The sequence below is a fragment of the Salmo salar genome, chromosome 19, assembly GCF_965601325.2.
Source record: "Salmo salar chromosome 19, fSalSal1, whole genome shotgun sequence".
NCBI lineage: Eukaryota > Metazoa > Chordata > Actinopteri > Salmoniformes > Salmonidae > Salmo > Salmo salar.
In genome coordinates this window covers 28,614,195-28,628,468 of record NC_138309.1, presented here as the reverse complement: position 1 = coordinate 28,628,468, position 14,274 = coordinate 28,614,195, and the positions used below count along the sequence as shown (strand labels likewise).

At 44.9% G+C, this 14,274-nt stretch overlaps 1 protein-coding gene across 1 annotated transcript in view; it reads right to left on the bottom strand.

Moving 5' to 3' along the window:
• The window catches only part of LOC106578646 (rab effector MyRIP), a 62,518-nt gene that overhangs the window by 24,305 nt on the left and 23,939 nt on the right, over nt 1–14,274 (bottom strand). The window contains exon 2 of the mRNA XM_082965672.1: nt 6,257–6,393. Within this exon, the coding sequence (XP_082821798.1) occupies nt 6,257–6,393 (137 nt within the window). The remainder of the gene's footprint in view (nt 1–6,256; nt 6,394–14,274) is intronic.

The window sequence follows — 14,274 nt, the reverse complement described above, 5'->3', positions numbered from 1 at the left end:
TAACGCCCCAACGCAACTGTACTTAACACTGCCCTCTCCCACCTGGACAAGAGGGGAAATAATTATGTGAAAAGGCTGTTCATAGACTATAGCTCAGCGTTCAACACCATAGTCCCCTCCAAGCTCATCTCTAAGCTAGGGACCCTGGGACTGAAACCCTCCCTCTGCAACTGGATCCTGGACATCCTGACGGGCCGGTCCCAGGTGGTAAGGGTAGGCAACAACACCTCCGCCACGCTGACCGTCAAGACGAGGGACCCTCAGGGTTGTGTGCTTCGTCCCCTCGGAGACTCCCTGTTCAGCCACGACTACATGGTGGTAGGCCTGATTACCGATGGCGATGAGTCAGCCTAAAGGGAGGTCAGAGACTTAGCAGTGTGGCGCCAGCACAACAACCTCTCCCTCAACGTCAGTAAGACCAAGGAGCTGATCGTAGACTATAGGAGAAAGAGGGGAGAGCACGCCCCCATCCACATCGATGATGGGGCTGTTGTGGAGTGGGTAGAGAGCTTCCTTCGCGTCCACATCACTAAGGACTTAACATGGTCCACACACACCCGCACAGTCATGAAGAGGGCACGACAACTCCTCTTCCCCCCTCAGGAGGCTGAAAAGATTTGGCATGGGCCCTCAGATCCTCAAAAAGTTCTACAGCTGCACCATTGAGAGCATATTAACTTGCTGCATCCCCACTTGTAATGGCAAATGCACCGCCTTTGACTGCAAAGCGCTACAGAGGGTGGTGCGGACAGCCCAGTACATCACTGGGGCCGATTTTCCTGCCATCCAGGACCTCTATATCAGGCTGCGTCATAGGACGGCCCGAAAAATTGCCAAAGACTCCAGTCACCCAAACCATAGACTACAGCCACACCAGTGGTATTCGGCGCATGGAACAACAAAATGTAACAGGAGTTGTAATGATTGGGGAACGTTATCTTGTGGTTCTGTGAATGTTATCACGTTGTTCTCCATAAACATTTACGGTGCGCCACTATCCCAGGAATGCTATCTTGCTTGTGCTGTAGAGTTTGTTCTTTTCACAGTGTGGTGCTGGCTCTGTTTGACAATTCCCGGGCCACACTGAGGCTGGAAAGCAGAGACCTCTAGGACACACATACGAACAGACACATGCAAACATGCCCGCACACAGAACAAGCTGTTCTCTCTCATTCTCTAATACAGAGAGTGGGATTTTTAGAGGTGATAAGGACTGGCTGTTTCTTAGGCTGTGTTTAGACAGGCAGCCCAATTCTGATCTTTTTTTTTTTCACTAAATGGTCTTCTGACTACATCAGATCAGCTTGGAAAAAGATTGGATGTGAAAAGATAGGCAGCCATAGCGAGTCAGAGCTGGGATGCATCCCAAATGTCACCCCATTTCCTCTATACTCTAGTGCACTACTTTAGACCAGAGCCCCATACAGAATAGCCATTTGGGACTCAAGCAGGAAAACATGATGCGCTCTCTTTGACAGTGTGTTGATTGCTTAGTGAAAGTATTGCTTGAGTCAACGTGTTGCATTTCCGAAAAAAGCAATCCCGTAGCTGTCACATAGTGCGTACAAAGACGGCTCAAACTTTCCACATCTTTCGATAAATACTGAACAAAAATAGACCTTGGTGAGAATTGGTAAACATAGATCTTTTCAAATAGCCTATTGTCCATAGATGGACAGGTCTAGGATGAATGTGTAAGTCTAGGATGACGGGTCTAAGGTTGAGTGTGTAGAGTAGTAGGGTATATGTGGTTGGAGGGAGACCCTGACATATTGCATGTGACTCCCTTCACCTCTTCTCCAATGCTTTGGGTTATACATGGCCCATTGTGTGGCTGCTCCGACCAACCCTTTATCAATGTTTAAAACGAGCACACACGTATGGACGAACGGACACTCGCACACAAAGGCAGGAACAGACGCACACACACAGGTCCCTAGGGCCACATCCATATAAGTTCAGCAGAAGTCTGCTTGTAGGTCACACAGATTTCAAATGTCACTGTATACGACGGACTTGAAAAGGTACAAATACCTCAAGTTTAAGTTCCAGCCATGTTGGAGTGAAGGTCTCCCATCATTCTCAAAGGGAAGTGGCGCAGTTCACCCAAATTATAAAACAACGTATTGGTTTCGTTTCCCTGTAAGCAGTTTATGGATAAGGTAAGACGGCAATCAGTGCTTTGGTTTTCTTTACCTGGCCACTGTTTCCAAATCCTCACTTCTTTGCATTTTTTTCCCAAAAACCATGAGTCGAAGTCTTGTTCTGCTTACAGGGTACAGACACCAGTATATCATTTTGTAATTTGGGTGAATTATCCCTTTAAAATGGCAACGGCGTTAAAACTAACCTTCATTTACCTGTGATTTTCAAGTGGACGGAAAGTGATCTATTACTTTCAAATCCTATCTTCTCTTTTTCGAAGGCGTTTGACTTTTCCTCTAGTTTGTCAAAAGCTCCTCAACTCAAACCAACAGCTGCAGTCAAATAGATCTCCCCACTTTCAGATCAATCGAGGTATAGTTTTTTATGTCAATAAAATGTGCCTTCATACATTGTGGGCTCAGATCAGTGGTGTAAAGTACTTAAGTAGTACTTTAAAGTATTTTTACTTAAGTCGTTTTTTGGGGGGCATCTGTACTTTACTTTACTATTTATATTTTTGACAACTTCTACTTTTACTTCACTACATTCCTAAAGAAAATAATGCACTTTTTACTCCATACATTTTCCCTGACACCCAAAAGTACTTGTTACATTTTGACAGGAAAATGGCCCAATTCACGCACTTATCAAGAGAACATCACTGTTCATCCCTACTGCCTCTGATCTGGAGAACTCAGTAAACAAATGCTTAGTTTGTAAATGAATGTCAGAGTGTTGTAGTGAGCCCCTGGCTATCCGTAAATAAATAAAAAAACTAGAAATTGTGCTGTCTGGTTTGCATAATATAAGGAATTTGAAATTATGAAGACATTTACTTTTACTTTCGATAGCTCAGTACATTTTAGCAATTCCATTTACTTTTGATACTTAAGTATATTTAAAACCAAATACTTTTAGACTTTTCCTCAAGTAGTATTTAACTGGGTGACTTTCACTTTTACTTGAGTCATTTTCTATGAAGGTATCTTAATTTTACTCAAGTATGACAATTTAGTACTTTTTCCACCACTGGCTCAGATGAATATCCAGTATTTCTACAGCACCATGGCCTTGACCCATTATGGGTACATCTTTACAATCCCTTTTCAATCTAATATACGAGGAGGAGGAGGGAGAGCACACTCAGAATGGTGAGGAGGACATTCTCAGGGACAACACACATGGCCGCACAAACACGCACGCGTCAGTACGGTGTGATGCAGTGGTGCGTGTTTGTGACTCTCATGCAGTATAATCTGTTCAGCTCATCTGAAATGGGAGCCCGGCGGCAGCTAGCAGCTAATCCTATTTTGTCCCTGTGTGATATAAGAGTGGCAGTGAGAGGAGGAGAGAGGGAAGGGGAGGATAGGGGATCAGATGGGGACAGCTGGGAAGACAGATTGGGACAGGAGGGCCTTTTGGACTGTACAGTGACACAGACAGACAGTGGAACTGATTGGACCAACAGCTACCAGTCAGGTGGACAAAGAGTCACCAGTCAACACAACAGTAGTGGAGCTTTGATACTCCTAATGCTTCAAACAGTGATATACAGTACCAGTCAAAAACACCTACTCATTCAAGGGTTTTTCTTTATTTTGACTATTTTCTATATTGTAGAACAAAAGTGAAGACATCAACACTATGAAATAACACATATGGAATCATGTAGCAACCCAAAAAGTGTTATATACAAAAATATATTTTATATTTGAGATTCTTCAAAGTAGCCACCCTTTGCCTTGATGACAGCTTTGAACACACTTGGCATTCTCTCAACCAGCTTCACCTGGAATAACTTGCAATAGTCTTGAAGGAGTTCTCACATATGCTGAGCACCTGTTGGCTGCTTTTCCTTCACTCGCTGCAGAATGTTGTGGTAGCCATGCTGGTAAAGTGTGCCTTGAATTCTAAATAAATCACAGAGAGTGTCACCAGCAAAGCACCCCCACACCATCACACCTCCTCCCCCATGAGTCACGGTGGGAACCACACACGTTGAGATCATCCGTTCACCTACTCTGCGTTTCACAAAGACACGGCGGTTGGAACCAAAAATCTCAAATTTGAACTCATCAGACCAAAGGACAGATTTCCACCGGTCTAATGTCCATTGCTCGTATTTCTTGGCCCGAGCAAGTCTCTTCTTCTTATTGGTATCCTTTAGTAATGGTCTCTTTGCAGCAATTCGACCATGAAGGCCTGATTCACACAGTCTCATCTGAACAGCTGATGTTGAGATGTGTCTGTTACTTGAACTCTGAGAAGCATTTATTTGGGCTGCAATTTCTGAGGCTGGTAACTCTAATGAACTTATCCTCTGCAGCAGAGGTAACTCTGGGTCTTCCTTTCCTGTGGCGGTCCTCATGAGAGCCAGTTTCATCCTAGCGCTTGATGGTTTTTGCGACAGCACTTATTTGAGCTGTTCTTGCCATAATATGGACTTGGTCTTTTACCAAATAGGGTTATCTTCTGTATACCAACACAACTGATTGGCTCAAAAGCATTAAGGAAAGAAATTCCACAAATGATATTTTAACAAGGCACACCTGTTAATTGAAATATGTTCCAGGTGACTGCCTCATGAAGCTGGTTGAGAGAATGCCAAGAGTGTGCAAAGCTGTCATCAAGACAAAGGGTAGCTACTTTGAAGAATCTCAAATATAAAATATATTTGGATTTGTTTAACACTTTTTTGGTAACTACATGATTCCATATGGGTTATTTCATAGTTTAGAAAAGAGTAAATGTAGAAAACAGTTAAAATAAAGAAAAACCCTGGAATGAGTAGGTGTGTCCAAAATTTTGACTGGTACTGTAACTGCTATGAGTAGCAGCTGCTCCGGAAGGCTGGAGAAGAAAATACAGTGGCCCTATTCCTGCCATGACGAGCACTATTAGCACTGCCACTAATAGTAAGGCTAAACGGCCAAGTTGGACTCTTTTGACAACGCCAGCCTGTTCCACATCAGCATTGGAAGTCAGGGAGGTGTACCCCTCTGTTCAATCACCTCATCCCATTAAAGGGTCAATCTGGGATTTGAAAATACATTTTTTTTTACTTTTAAATTGTTGATATAGAGAGCTATTAATTATTGACGTATATAAAACTTTTAAAAACCCCATCGCACCGCTGTTGTTGTTTGAATTCCAGATTGCCCCTTTAAACCGCTGTGCTATACCACGGTAATATCCCCTAACTGTATACACTCCCTCTGACCAGGCTGGTGAGGGTAGGGGGAAACAATGGCATCTGGATTATGAGAGGATGAGGGCAGATAAAACGTGTCTCCACTGTTCCCACAGCAGGAACTAATCATTCAGAGGCCAAAGTGGCCCAGGCCACTGAGGGGATTATGACCCAGCCAGCAGAGCAGCTGCCGCCCCATCACCACCACCCCATCCAGGCCGAGCAGCATGGCCACTCTCTTCTCTCCCCCATTAGGCTTACTGAGCAGCAGCCTTAACGCTTGCTGTCTGCTAATATTACACAAGGATTACCCCTCTCAAACCTCAGGGATTAGTACCATCTACTGTGTCCAGGAGGCTGGCCAGTGGTGGATGATGAGTGTGTTGAGGTATGAAAGAGAGATGACGTGTGTGGGGGAAGTGGGGTGAGGGAGTGAGTGTGTGGGTAGAAAAAGAGAATGTGTGTGTGTGTGAGAGACAGTCGGCGTTAGAGCGAAAGCGGGGCTGTGTATATCCAATGGCCATTGGTTCTGTTTCTCACCACGTGACTTGTGAGGAAAGTGACTGTGGTTCTCTCTACTGCATGTGCGCGAGTGGAAATGTGACGCGAGACCTTTTGCCCCTGTAGTTAAGTTACTGACTGAGAGCTATTAATGCGCATTAACCAACATAGCACATATAATGGGCCAGGCAGTAGTATAGACAGGGGCCGTAGAAGCCCAGAGAGATATTTAGTCATTAAATTAAGCTGGACCAAGGCACTCTTCATATAATTAAAATACTTTTTTGGGGTGGAATGTTCGACAGATATTTCAAACTCCGGAGATTTGACACTGTTCCACACAGGAAGACAGAGAGAGGGAGAGAGTTTGCTTTGGACTGACGCAGTCATGAAAGGCCACGAGGAGGCTTTTACATGTACCTGGTAGATCCAAGATGCCTCCTCTCTCCACTACGTGATTCCTGTAGAGCGTCTTCAGAACCTTGGCACTGCCGAACCTCTTGAAGCGGCTCTTCACGTTGTTATAGTACCATTCTAGAGACTGGGTCCTCAATATCCTGGAGAGGAGGAGGAAAGAAAGAGAGAGAGAGAGAGAGAGAGAGAGAGAGAGAGAGAGAGAGAGAGAGAGAGAGGGAGAGAGAGAGAGAGAGAGAGAGGGAGAGAGAGAAGGGAGAGAGAGCGAGAAGGGAGAGAGAGCGAGAAGGGAGAGAGAGCGAGAAGGGAGAGAGAGCGAGAAGGGAGAGAGAGCGGGAAGGGAGAGAGAGTCAGTGAAATTAAACATGGCACAGTAAAGAGGACGGAGAAAAAGCATAAAGAATCCAAGAAAAATGCCTAATCACGGCCGAGTCATACTTTGGCACAGCGTCAACAAAGCCATGTGAAAACTCTGTTTAATTTGATGTCTCCGTGTTACTGTGGCATAGCGATAACTAGTGCTTATCTCTTTCAGACAACGCTCTGGGAAACAAACTCTTTCCCTTGTGAACAGAAGTCAGTGAGAGAAAGCTGGCTTCGGTCCTGTTCCCCATCCATGGGCTGCATCTCAAAATGGCACCCTTTTCCCCTACTTACATTACAATGAGCCCGTCCTGCTATAGCTCCTCCCACCAGGCTCCTCTGAAACCTATAGGGCTCTGGTCAAAAGTAGTGCGCTATATAAGGGTAGAGGATGCCATTTGAGATGCAGCCCATGGTGCTATGCCACCACGACTGGCATTGTATTTACTGAGCCGTGTAAGCAGTCAACAGTCCCATTCACAGCCCCTCTCCAGCACTTCTATACGAATAATTGCCTTGTTAAAACGATGATCCAATGCCATTTGAGGGTATTGTGTGTGTGTGTGTGTGTGTGTGTGTGTGTGTGTGTGTGTGTGTGTGTGTGTGTGTGTGTGTGTGTGTGCAGTTAATTCGGAAAGTATTCAGACCCCTTGACTTTTTCCACATTTTGTTACGTTACAGCCTTATTCTAAAATGGATTAAATAAAATGTTTATAACTTTACCAAAAATTCTAAAAACCCGTTTTTGCTTTGTCATTATGGGGTATTGTTTGTAGATTGATGAGGGTAAAAAATGATTTAATCAATTTTAGCATAAGGCTGTAACGTAACCAAATGTAGAAAAAGTCAAGGGGTCTGAAAACTTTCAAATGCACTATGTGTTGTGTATTGACTGTGCGTGAATGTGTATTGTGTGAGTATGTATTTTATTTTTTACTTAAGTTGGCAAGTCAGTTAAGAAAAAATTCTTGTTTACAATGACGGCCTACGTCTGCCAATCCCTCCCCTAACCCGGCCAATTGTGCGCCGCCCTATGGGACTCTATGGGACTCCCAATAACGGTCGGTTGTGACCAGGGTTCAAACCAGGGTCTGTAGTGACGCCTCTAGCTCTGAGATACATTGCCTTAGACCGCTGCACCACTCGGGAGCACGTACGTGCGTTTTGTGTGTGTGTGTGATTGGATGCCCCATCCTTTTCCCCATGGCCTGGTGTGGATCTGGAGCCGGTATGTGCTTGAAGGGGCGTTAGCTGCTCATACTGACCCGACTGCTGTGGCCTGTGTGTTATGTAAGCAGTCATTTATGTTGGAGTGTGTTTTGGTTTACGAAACATGACGAAAGCGCTCGCCTTGCGCCAGTGTTCCATCGGATTGTGTGAATCTCTGCCAACTTCGTGTTTAATCTCTCCCAAACCGCCGCCCGCCCTATTTCTTTCACACCGTGGAAAAACCCTTGTCACACACTGTTCACGTAATGACGGACAAAACGTACTCACACACACACACACACACACACACACACACACACACACACACACACACACACCACACACACACACACTACATACACCGAGTGCTGTGGCTTATATGTTTTTTCATTCTATATCGGGGTGGTTTCTGCATAGAAAAGTATTGGATGGGCTGTTTTTTCATTCTATATCGGGGTGGTTTCTGCATAGAAAAGTATTGGATGGGCTGTTTTTTCATGTCGCCTATGTCCAAGTCCACCCCCCCCCACAATTTTTTATTTTTTTTATAATAATCATTTGAAAATAATTTTTGTGATGGAAAACATTTTTTTAGTGTAAACTTAAACCAGATATGCAGTCTATACTGTAGATAAGCATAAGCCATGGCAAAATGTGTAGAATCGCAGGAAATGTGCTTTAAAACAGCGACAGTGTGTCATTGCGGCTAGCAGGAGGGCCTCGAAAATGTTTGGTCAGTGACCACACCATAGGCCACGCCCATGGCCCCGCTCATCGCCAGAGGCCCATTTTGATCCAGAAGAAAACCTGTATATAGGTTATATATATAATTATATCCCTCACTGCCCTGATGGAAGTGAGTCAGAGTGTGTGTGTGTGTGCCAGACATCAGTGTGTGTGTGTGTGTGTGTGTGTGTGTGTGTGTGTGTGTGTGTGTGTGTGTGTGTGCCAGACATCAGTGTTTGTGTGTGTGCCAGACATCAGTGTGTGTGTGTGTGTGTGTGTGTGTGTGTGTGTGTGTGTGTGTGTGTGTGTGTGCCAGGCAGCAGTATGTGTGTCTCTATGCCAGCATGAGACAAACCAGATACATACAGTATATACTCTGCTAATAGAGGAATCATGAGTGCCTTTGAAGGTCCTTGGGTTTTGTAGGCTCTCATCCCTCCCTCCCTCTGTTCTCTGTGGACTTATTATCCTCCTCTCCCTCTATCAGCTGGCCCGCCAAACGCGCCGGCCTCCTTAATTCACACCCGAGGTAACCCAGGTTCCAGTAATGGCTGCCGGGAGCAAGCGAGAGCAGAGCGCCCAACTGAAAAGGCCCGGCTGGTTTTTATCTCTGGCTACTTGCTTCTCTTCTGCACAGCCAAACAGGAAATAAATGAACTCAGACGAGCAACTGAAGAGAAACAGGGGAGAATACACATGGTTTCTGTGCGATAAGGCTTAAGTGACACCGAAGTTGAACTAGGACCCCAGGAGGTATACACTGAGGGTACGAAACACTTGAGTATACAAAATATTAAGGACACCTGATTTCTCCATGAGGCAGACTGACCAGGTGAATCCAGGTGAAAGCTAAGATCCCTTATTGATGTCACTTGTTAAATCCACTTCAAAATCAGTGTAGATGAAGGGGAGGAGACAGGTTAAAGAAGGATTTTTAAGCCTTGAGACAATTGAGGCATACACTACATGACCAAAAGTATGTGGAAACCTGCTCGACGAACATCTCATTCCAAAATCATGGGCATTAATATGGAGTTGGCCCCCCCTTTGCTGCTATAACAGCCTCCACTCTTCTGGGAAGGTTTTCCACTAGATGTTGGAACATTGCTGCAGGGACTTGCTTCCATTCAGCCACAAGCATTAGTGAAGTCAGGCACTGATGTTGGGCGATTAGGCCTGGCTCGCAGTTGGCATTCATCCCAAAGGTGTTCGATGGGGTTGAGGTCAGGGGTCTGCGCAGGCCAGTCAAGTTCTTCCACACCGATCTCAACAAACCATTTCTGTATGGACCTCACTTTGTGTACAGGGCATTGTCATGCTGAAACAGGAAAGGGCCTTCCCCAAACCGTTGCCACAAATTTGGAAGCACAGAATCATCTAGAATGTAATTGTATGCTGTATCGTTAGGATTTCCCTTCACTGGAACTAAGGGGCACTAAGAAACATGAAAAACAGCCCCAGACCATTATTCCTCCTCCACCTAAACTTTACAGTTGGCACTATGCATTGGGCTTTCTCCTGGCATCCGCCAAACCCAGATTTGTCCGTCGTAATGCCAGATGGTGAAGCGTGACTCATCACGTCAGAGAACGTGTTTCCACAGCTCCAGAATCCAATGGTGGCGAGCTTTACACCCCCCCCCCCCCCCCCCCCCAGCCGACGCTTGACATTGCACATAGGCTTGTGTGTGGCTGCTCGTCCATGGAATCCCATTTCATGAAGCACCGTTTCCACTTCACAATAACAGCGCTTACAGTTGACCGGGGCAGCTCTAGCAGGGCAAAAATTTGACAAACAGACTTGTTGGAAAGGTGGCATCCTATGACGGTGCCACGTTGAAAGTCACTGAGCTCTTCAGTAAGGCCATTCTACTGCCAATGTTTGTCTATGGAGATTGCATGGCAGTGTGCTCGATTGTATACACCTGTCAGCAACGGGTATGGCTGAAATAGGCGACTCCACTAATTTGAAGGGGTGTCCACATACTTTTGTATACAGTACATTCGGAAAGTATTCAGTATTTTTTTACATTACAGCCTTATTCTAAAATGGATTATAAATAAAATGTTTTCCTCATCAATCTACACACAATACCCCATAATGACAAAGCGAAAACATGTTTTTAGACATTTTTGCAAATGTATAATTTTTTGTTTTGTTTAAATAAATACCTTCCTTACATAAGTATTCAGACCTTTTGCTATAAGATTAGAAATTGAGCTCAGGTGCATCCTGTTTCCATTAATCATCCTTGAGATGTTTCTACAACTTGATTGGAGTCCACCTGTGGTAAATTCAATTGATTGGACATGATTTGGAAAGGCACACACCTGTCTATATAAGGTCCCACAGTTGTCAGTGCAAAAACCAAGCCATGAGGTCGAAGGAATTGTCCGTAGAGCTCCAAAACAGGATTGTGTCGAGGCACAGATCTGGGGAAGGGTACCAGAGGATCTGCAGAGAAGAATGGGAGAAACTCCCCAAATACAGGTGTGGAAGCTTGTAGCATCATACTCTAGAAGACTAGAGGCTGTAATCGCTGCCAAAGGTGCTTCAACAAAGTACTGAGTAAAGGGTCTGAATACTTCAGTTCTATATTTTTAATACATTTGCAAAACATTTTTTTCACTTTGTCATTATGGGGTATTGTATGTACACTGATGGGGGGGGGGGACAATTGAATCTATTTTAGAATAAGGCTATAACATAACAAAATGTGGAAAAATTCAAGGGGTCTGAATACTTTCCGAATGCACTGTAGAGTGTATGTGTGCCATTCAGAGGGTGAATGGGCAAGAAAATATTTAAGTGCCTTTGAACAGTGTATGGTAGTATTTGCCGGGCGCACCGGTTTGGGTCAAGAAATGCAACGTTGCTGGGTTTTTTACGCTCAACAGTTTCCCGTGTGTATCAAGAATGGTCCACCTCCCAAAGGACATCCAGCCCACTTGATACAACTGTGTGAAGCATTTCAGTTCTGCATCAGTGGGTTCAACTAACAGCCCTCCACTCCCTGCGCCTGTCATTCAAGACGAGTAGTGAAACAGATGGGGGAGAATCTACAGTTCAGGTTTGGCATCTGATCCATCTCTCCTCCTCCCTTACAGGCTATTCAAGTGTTAGGCTACACGACACTAACCCTCTCAAATGAAGTCAAATCATGTCAGTACACTAACCTTCCCAAATTAAGTTGGCTCTACTGTTTTCATGTATTTTCAGAGAGTGTTGTGATTTATGAAACATGACATTCTGTCTCGTGGGTTTATCCGATATGAGGAAGTCATAAGTCAGAATTTCAGAGAGTGAAGTGGATAAGGGAAGGAGGTTTCGGTCGGCACCCTACTGCTGCAGCACAGCTACTTTGTGCGAATCCATATTCCGTAATGAGGTTAGGAGAATAAAAACGTTCCAGACTCGCATGAATAAGAGAGTGGGATTCTTCGGGAGTGTCTCTCTCCCCCAACCCCAAACCCCCAGCACCCTGCCTTGGAGCTTGGGAGGGAACAAGCTTTCCTCCCCCTTCTTTGCTCTCTCTCTCTCCCTCTCTCTCTCTCTCTCTCCTTCGATCAATTTTCACATCTAAATGCGATCTAAATTAAAAAATGTGTAAGAGAAAACAAGCCTCTGATGCTGTTCCAAGCACCCCACTTCCCCTGGCAAAAGGAACTATTACCATAATTGACTTGTAATGAATCCCAGTGGATTCTGTCCAGGGTGTGGAGCAGGGAGAGGGAAGGCGAGGGGTGGGTAAAAGCGGCGCTTCTTTTAACATCAAAGATCAAATCGAATCTCTTTTCTCTGCTCTGAACCCGAACAGAAGATCTCTCTATTTAACGAAACAAAATAAGATGTGGTGGTAAAATGAAGCAGCTCTGCGTTTTATGATTAGTTTGGGGTTTTAAAGTTTGAGGAGGAGATCATCTCATGATTTGTACATCTTAATGAGTCTGCTGTGAAATGTTTGAAGGGTTTGAGTGTTCGTGGGATCTGACCATTTCATTCCATGGAGAGGTTCAAGGTTCAAGTTACGTGTCAAAGAAAGTTTTTTTTCACTGTCTGCGAAAAAGCACGAAAAAAACATCTATCAACTCAGCAAAAAAAGAAACGGCCCATTTTCAGGACCCTGTCCTTCAAAGATAATTCATAAAACTCCAAATAACTTCACAGATCTTCATTGTAAAGGGTTTAAACACTGTTTCCCATGCTTGTTCAATGAACCATAAACAATTAATGAACATGCACCTGTGGAACGGTCGTTAAGACACTAACAGCTTACAGACGGTAGGCAATTAAGGTCACAGTTATGAAAACTTAGGACACTAAAGAGGCCTTTCTACTGCCTCTGAAAAACACCAAAAGAAAGATGCCCAAGGTACCTGCTCGTCTGTGTGAATGTGCCTTAGTCATGCTGCAAGGAGGCATGAGGACTGCAGATGTGGCCAGGGCAATAAATTGCAATGTACGTACTGTGAGACGCCTAAGACAGCGATACAGGGAGACAGGATGGACAGCTGATCGTCCTCACAGTGGCAGACCACGTGTAACAACACCTGCACAGGATCGGTACATCCGAACATCACACGGGACAGGTACATGATGGCAACAACAACTGCCCGAGTTACACCAGGAACGCACAATCCCTCCATCAGTGCTCAGACTGTCCGCAATAGGCTGAGAGAGGCTGGGCTGAGGGCTTATAGGCCTGGCCAAAAACATCGCCTATGGGCCCAAACCCACCGTTGCTGGACCAGACACGACTGGCAAAAAGTGCTCTTCACTGACAAGTCGCGGTTTTGCCTCACCAGGGGTGATGGTCGGATTTGCGTTTATCATCGAAGGAATGAGCGTTACACCGAGGCCTGTACTCTGGAGCAGGGTTTCGATTTGGAGATGGAGGGTCCGTCATGGTCTGAGGCGGTGTGTCACAGCATCATTGGACTGAGCTTTTTGTCATTGCAGGCAACCTTAATGCTGTGCGTTACAGGTGGTACCCTTCCTGCAGGCTCATCCTGACATGACCCTCCAGCATGACAATGCCACCAGCCATACTGCTTATTCTGTGCTTGATTTCCTACAAGAAATGAATGTCAGTGTTCTGCCATGGCCAGCGAAGAGCCCGGATCTCAATCCCATTGAGCATGTCTGGGACCTGTTGGATTGGAGGGTGAGGGCTAGGGCCATTCCTCCCAGAAATGTCTGGGAACTTGCAGGTGCCTTGGTGGAAGAGTGGGGTAACATCTCACAGCAAGAACTGGCAAATCTGGTGCAGTCCATGAGGAGGAGATGCACTGCAGCACTTAATGCAGCTGGTGGCCACACCAGATACTAACTGTTACTTTGGATTTTGACCCCGCCCTTTGTTCAGGGACACATTATTCAATTTCTGTTAGTCACATGTCTGTGGAACGTGTTCAATTTCTGTCTCAGTTGTTGAATCTTGTTATGTTATAAATATTTTGAGTTGATCAAAAAATTTAATTTCTGAAGTTCTCTCTCTTTTTGTGTTGGAACCACCCTTCATCTTTCAAACAAAGATTACAAAAAAAACTTTACTAGAAATGTTACACAGAGATCTAAACGTTTGGGTGGAAACGGAATTCAATAAAACCAATTCCATTTACAACCACACAAACCTACAATTGAACAGACATATTGTTAATGTGATTGGAATCATAACCAGGCGGTTATGATCGCGGCACCACAGAAAAGGTCAAAACGGTCACCAT